General features: G+C 57.3%; 1 protein-coding gene across 1 annotated transcript; it reads right to left on the minus strand.

Annotated features, from left to right (window-relative positions):
* Nucleotides 1-1,973: 1,973 nt before the first annotated feature.
* On the minus strand, nt 1,974-5,670 carry HSPB8 (heat shock protein family B (small) member 8). Its single transcript, XM_048322579.1, has 3 exons — nt 4,805-5,670; nt 3,669-3,732; nt 1,974-2,734 (listed from the first exon to the last, which is right to left on the minus strand). The coding sequence occupies exons 1-3, from the start codon at nt 5,181-5,183 to the stop codon at nt 2,575-2,577; spliced, it is 603 nt and encodes a 200-aa protein (XP_048178536.1). The 5' UTR covers nt 5,184-5,670; the 3' UTR covers nt 1,974-2,574.
* Nucleotides 5,671-6,039: the final 369 nt, after the last annotated feature.

The raw sequence follows: 6,039 nt of genomic DNA on the forward strand, positions 1-6,039 counted from the left end.
ATGTGTTCTGACACCACCTGATGTGCTGTAATTGCTCTGGACCCATAGATGTGATGCCACTGCAGAGTGGCCGCTACTGCTCTGTGTTACAGGGCTAGTGGCTCCAAACCAACATCTCACACATGAGTGAGGGTGAGCAAACAGCTCCCACCCCCCACCAGCCCCAGCTCTGCTCACTCTAGAACCTCAGATCAGACACGGGGGGAGAGGGTAGTGCAAAAGTGCCCCAGTGTTTCCAAACTGATTTTTCCACTTGCAGAAACACCAGTAGGGATTACTTTAAAACCTCCTTCACATGTATAATCAGCTCTTACTTGAAAAGAACCTCCAGATCTCCAGTTACAATTATTTCATTAGGATGTGATACTCCAGACCATCCAAGAGCTTGGGAAGCTGCTGTCTGCACAGGTCCAAGCACGCTGCCCATGGAAGTGGTCCTTAGTACTAATTGCTAATGCCAACCCCAGCCATTAGGAAATTATTGCTAACGCAGCTGACAACAGCTTTTATAAGACACTATCAAGGAACTCATCAGAAAGCAGAACCAAATAAAGCAAAAAGCAATTAAAGAAAAACAAAACTCACCCCAAACTGCAGGATCAGCAGGAATAAGAGCTGGAGCTGTTGGGTGAGTGCAGCAGCCCCAAAGGTGAAGCTGAATCTCCCTTTGTCCCAGCACTGCTGGGGCGCCAGCTTGGGGCTCTCCCCAAATACCCCGGGATGAGAGAGAGGCACAGCTGTGGCTCATTCCCCCCTGGCAGTTCCCTATGGAGTCACAGCTGGTCCCCTGCACTTGCAGCCCTGCTCAGGGAACCATCCTGTGCCAGACACAGCTGCTGGGCCTGAGCATGTCCCCAGGGTCTCCTGGGGTCCTTCTATGAAAGGGGAAAAAACTGAGGTTGGGCCTGGGGATATTTTTTCAAAAGGCTGATAAAAATAACTCTTTGAAGGAGTGAGGAAGAGGAAGGACAGTTTGTGCTGGAGAGGTGTCATCCACAGGGCCTGACGGCTTCAAGTGGCACAAGGACACAGGGCTGGAGCTGTGACTCATGACTTTTGGCATTCCATCCCAGTGTCAGTATCCCATTTTGAGGATTATATTTTATTCATAAAAATTGCTGTGCTCACAGCCATGCCTGGCAGATCCACGGTGGCTGAGCTTGGGGCTGGCTGTGCTCTGCACTGTTAGGGGCTCCCAGCTCTGTAACAACTGGTGGAAGTTAAATATAATCTGCAAAACTGGGTGAGAGTCCCCAGGTTCCCGTCCATGACCTGGAAAGTGGGTGCCTTCATGGCAGGCGGGTGCTGTGCCAGGGTTTACAGCACGTGGTGGGTGTTGTTGGTAACCGCATCCCAAATGAACCAGAGTGAAACATGTGAGGCTGTATTTTTAACTCTGAGGTCCTGGTGACATAGAAAACTGGGTGCCTGGCCCAGGTGCTGCACAGATCAATGGAAAATTTCCTACCACCTATCACCACCTCGGCTTTGCTAACTCCAGGCACTGCAGCGTGTTAGCAAATGGTGCTTTGCCCCCAGGAATGGTTTTAAGGCTGTGCCCAGAACCCAGCAGAGACCATCTGCCATTCCACTGGGAAGTGCTTCCCCATGGAGCTGCAGGTGGGGAGCTGGCATGGTGAGATGGAAATGGGGATGGGGCAAACCTGACTTTCCCAGCTCAGAGCCTGGTTTAGCATCCCCAAGCAGGAAGAACATTTTCAACCCGCTGAGAGGGTAAGGACGAGATGAGCCCATGGTCCTCGCCAGGCTCAGTGCCTCCCCAGCACAGTGTTAGCTAGGATTAGGAATTCACCTCCAGTGCAGGCATGCCCACACAACTCTCTTGTCCTTGCCTTCATGGGGACAACCTGTGCCAGGCTGGGAGGTGGCACATGGTGACATCCCCCCTCCTCCCCACCACCCTCCCACAGCCTTTCGCGCACCCCACTGGCTCAGTCGAGACAAGCAGAGGCTAAGAACATCAACTGGGTTTTATTCCTCAGGTCTGACAAGTAAAAGCACAAATTCTCTTTGGAAATAAGGAAAAAAAAAAAAACCAACACCAAAACCCCAAACCAACGTTCAAAGCACGCAGATGATTTCTCAGGATGGAGGCCACTCCATCAAGCTCCATCGCTGGACACGTGTCCTTTGCAGAGATGTAGTTTAAAAAAAACAAAACAACTCATGGAGGAGGAAAAGACACAGAGCTGCAGGTTTCCATGTCAATTTTAAAGAAAAAAACAGGCCCTTTTTTGTAATTGTTATAAATACCCCATCTGAGTGACTCGGAGCAAACAATAACCATAAGGAGGAACATCCTTTCTGCTTGGCCCCGTGGGCACAAAATCTCTACCGGCACCTCAGACTGCTACAAGCCCTTGGGGACGGTGGCCTGGCACCCGGTGTATGCCCCAGCCCTCAGCTGGGGTGGCGGGTGCTGCCATCCCTGCGAGCGGCACCCGTCACCCTTGCCGGAGGCTGTCAGGACACCGCACCGCAGGGGACCGGGGAGCGGGGGAAGGGGACAGGGGACAGGGGTGCCGGGCACGCGGGAGGGCCGCGGGTGGCTGCTCAGGTGCAGGTGGCCTCCTGGCTCTCGACGGGGATCTCGCTGCCGCTGCTGCCCTCGCCATACTGCTGGTAGGGGGGGATCTGGGGCGCCTCGATGATCAACAGCCCCTCCGGGGACAAGGAGGCGAACACCGTGATGGGATCCACCTCGTAGGGCAGCCTGCAGGGGGGCAGGAAAGATGGGAGGGGTTAGGATGCTGCATCCCTCGTGGATCCCGACCCTCGGACCCCCAGCACGCCGGAACCAGCGATGCCGAGGCAGCAGCCCCGGCGCCCCAGCACAGCCTCTGTTATTATTGGAGCGCCTGGGAATGTGCGGGGGATATTTAGAGCAGGCTTCTGGCCAGCCTGGCCCCCGTGGGAGCTCTGTTTAATCTCCCCGGCAGATGTGTTTGACGGGATGTCACCGCCGCTTGTGCTGCCGCGGAGCAGGAGTAAATCCCGGCCGTGCCGCAGCCCACGTCAGCCGCGAGCCTTGCCCGTAAAAGGAGCCCGAGCGCCGAGCAGGAGGGAGCACGGTGCTCGCCCCAGCTTTCCCGTGGGAGTTCGGGATGCACGGGGCTCCTTCGGGGTGAAAAAGCAAAGCTGAGCTACTGCCAGCCGAGGAAACCCTTCCCATGCCCTGGGCTTTGATGCGAGCCCCGTGGGTGGGGTCTGCCCCCCATATCGGTCAGGGCCCGCCGGCCTCTGGGCTCGCCTTTGCGGTTGTTGTTGCCAAAGTGAGCCATGGGGTGAGTCAACGTGATAGCGATCTCCCTGACATCATGGAGATGCGGGGATACGAAGGGATGTGCTCGAGGCTGGCGATGGTGCCAGCCCACCGGGCTCGGCTGCACCCCGGGGGACGGCTCCTCCTCGCACCCCTCCTGCTCCCCGGCCGTACCCAGACGCAGCCCCGGGGGCCCAGGAGACTGACAGAGCGCCTCCAAAATGGCCGCCTCCTCCTCCTTTCCCTCCCTTGGGAAATCACTCTGTGGCCCGACCCAGCCAGGCACGTGCTGCAGAAGGGCAGATTTTGGGGCGGAAACAGTCCCTGCGAGTGTGAGCTGGGGCACGGGGACTGGCAAAGCTCAGCCAGGCCGACCGGTACCTACTGGATTTTCTTGGTGAAGTTCTTGGAGACGATCCCTCCTTCCACCTGTTGCTCCTCGTGTTTGCCTACAGGAAAGGCCAACACGCCACATCAGCACCTTACCAGAAGATTATTTTTTCCCCAACAACAACTAAACCCAATAGGAAAGTTTTCCGAGCAGCTGTTTCCCTGCCTCAGTGCAAACCCTTCCTCTGGGGAGGACTCAGGAAGCCTCTCCATGTAGGGGAAGGAGATGCTGGATACAGCACAGCCATATTTCCAGTGGGAAACTGGGGTCTCACAGGCTGCCAAGAGCTGGGGCTTAAGAAAATAAACAAATAATAAAGCCTTTGTAGGTGGTACCATCCCCCTTGGCCCCACTCCCCAGGATGGGCTCCTTTCCACCACTCTGTCAGGCTGGGGGTCCCTGTGCCTGGAGCATCAGCCAGAGGCTGCCTGGACCCCCCTGAGCTGTGGCTTTTTCCACTGCGGTGCAGTGAGCTCCAAATAAACACCCAGAGCTGTGTTAGGTGGCAGCCCCCCGCCCTCCCTGGTGATCCCAGCCTGGAGGACCATGGGACAATGGGGAGTGTCAGTGCCAGGCTGATGGGACACTGAGGGCAGTCGCGGGCACCCCGAATATGCTGGACCACACACCCACTTTCTCTCCATTAATTGACTCTTCAGGGACCTGTTTCTGGCCGACTCAGAGCCGGGCTGAGCTGGGGGCTGTGCAGGGGGCTGTGCAGCAGCTGCTCCCTTCTCAGCCTCTCCCTCGGCCCCTTTAAAGGGAATCTCCCTCCCTGCCGGCCTCACCCTGGCTATAATTAACTGAGCAGAGCTGGGGCCCCTCTTGGCCTCTCGCTGCAAGGTGCCGCCAGCCAGGGCAGAAAGCAGGGAGATTTACCCCTAAGGACACGTGTCCTTTCTCATTTTAGCAGCAAACCACCATGGCTTGTGAGCCAGATTCCCCCACGACACCCAAACTGCCTCTGGAGATGCCCCAATGCCCTGATGCAGCCCTCCCCTAGCCCTCCCCTGCTCCCGAGCACAGGGCTGCTGCTGCTGATAAAAATAAAATAAAATAAAGCCGATTTTGGCATTCTGCGGCAATTCCTTGAGCTGGCAGTGCCACCTCCCCGGTGCCTTGGCTCTCACCTGACACCTCGACGTAGCCGTCCTTGGTTTTGACTGTCAGCTCCTCGGGTTTGAAACTATGCACGTTGACACACACCTTCCAGGGCTCGCGGGGAAACGGCGCTGGGCTGCGGCTCTCGGGGTACCCCCCGAAGTGGGCGCCGTAGGCGGGGGCCATGGGGGGGGTGCGGCCGAGACCGGCGCGCAGGGGACCCGGCCAGGTGGTGGTGAGCCGGGGCCGAGCCCAGTCGGGCCAGTCCGCCGTCAGATCCCCAGGGAAGGGCGATAAGCCGAAGTCTTCATCCAGCAGGCGTGAGGTCAGGCCGGGGTCCCGAAAAGGGTCGCGGAGGCTGCGCCTACCGGGATAATGGCAGGAGAAGGGCATCTGGCTATCGGCCATGGCTTCCTTCGGAGGGGTCTGAGCGTGTCCCCGGGGCTCTCCAACGGAGTCTCAGCCTCTGTGTGGCTGCTCCTGGCTGCAAACTTCCTCCGGGAGCCTGTCCCGGAGGAGACGCATCCACCCCGGGTGGGACGTGGGTGCGCGGGGACGATCCCTCCTTCCCGGCACCAGGTGAAGGACAATGAGAAAATCAATTCAGGCTGAATCACCGGGAGCTGGAAGATCACAGGAAGGACGGAGGGAGCTCTCTGGCCGCGAGAAAAAGCTTCCTGTCTGGCTGCGATCCCAGGACTGGGGAGAGGAAAATAAAACTTCTTGTCAGGAGAGAGAAACAAAAAACCAAATATCCTGAGATTAAAAGGCTTCTCTCTCACTTCTCACTCTCCAGCACTTTATGTGCAACTTTCCCTGCTGCTCCTGGGTGAGAGCTGCAATAAATGCCTGAGCCTGGAGCCCAGAAACTTCTCTAACCTTCCAGCCGTTGGGCGAGTACTATTTATATGGATTTCAGAGGAGGGGGGTGTGTGTTTTGCAAGTCCTGCCCTGTCAGACGAGTATTTTGGAGAGGATGAAACAGCCGTGGAGAATTTGGGCAGTGGCAGCTGACCTCTTCTGCTGGCCCAAGGATCCCGGCTGCCACGGGGCCACAGTGTTTCGGCAGCTGCCCCAGCCCCTGCCACCCCCTCCTGCTGCTCTGCTTGCCCAAAATAGCCCCCAAGCTCACTTAGGGCTGGCTGCTTTCACCCCAGTGTCACCTGTTAAAAATACCCTTGTGGGGCTGACTAAGCTGCTCCCCTCACTGTAAAGACACGTCCCCACGCCACCGAGTACCACTGTACCGGGAAATGGGTCACTG

This window comes from Corvus hawaiiensis, chromosome 18 (genome assembly GCF_020740725.1).
Source record: "Corvus hawaiiensis isolate bCorHaw1 chromosome 18, bCorHaw1.pri.cur, whole genome shotgun sequence".
NCBI classification, from domain to species: domain Eukaryota; kingdom Metazoa; phylum Chordata; class Aves; order Passeriformes; family Corvidae; genus Corvus; species Corvus hawaiiensis.

Coding starts and splice junctions, on each gene's coding strand:
- HSPB8 (XM_048322579.1), bottom strand. CDS start 5,183: ATGGCCGATAGCCAGATGCCCTTCTCCTGCCATTATCCCGGTAGGCGC. Junction 3,733..4,804: donor CGGCTACGTCGAGGTGTCAG/GTGAGAGCCAAG, acceptor CCTTTCCTGTAG/GCAAACACGAGGAGCAACAG. Junction 2,735..3,668: donor AACTTCACCAAGAAAATCCA/GTAGGTACCGGT, acceptor GCCCCCCTGCAG/GCTGCCCTACGAGGTGGATC.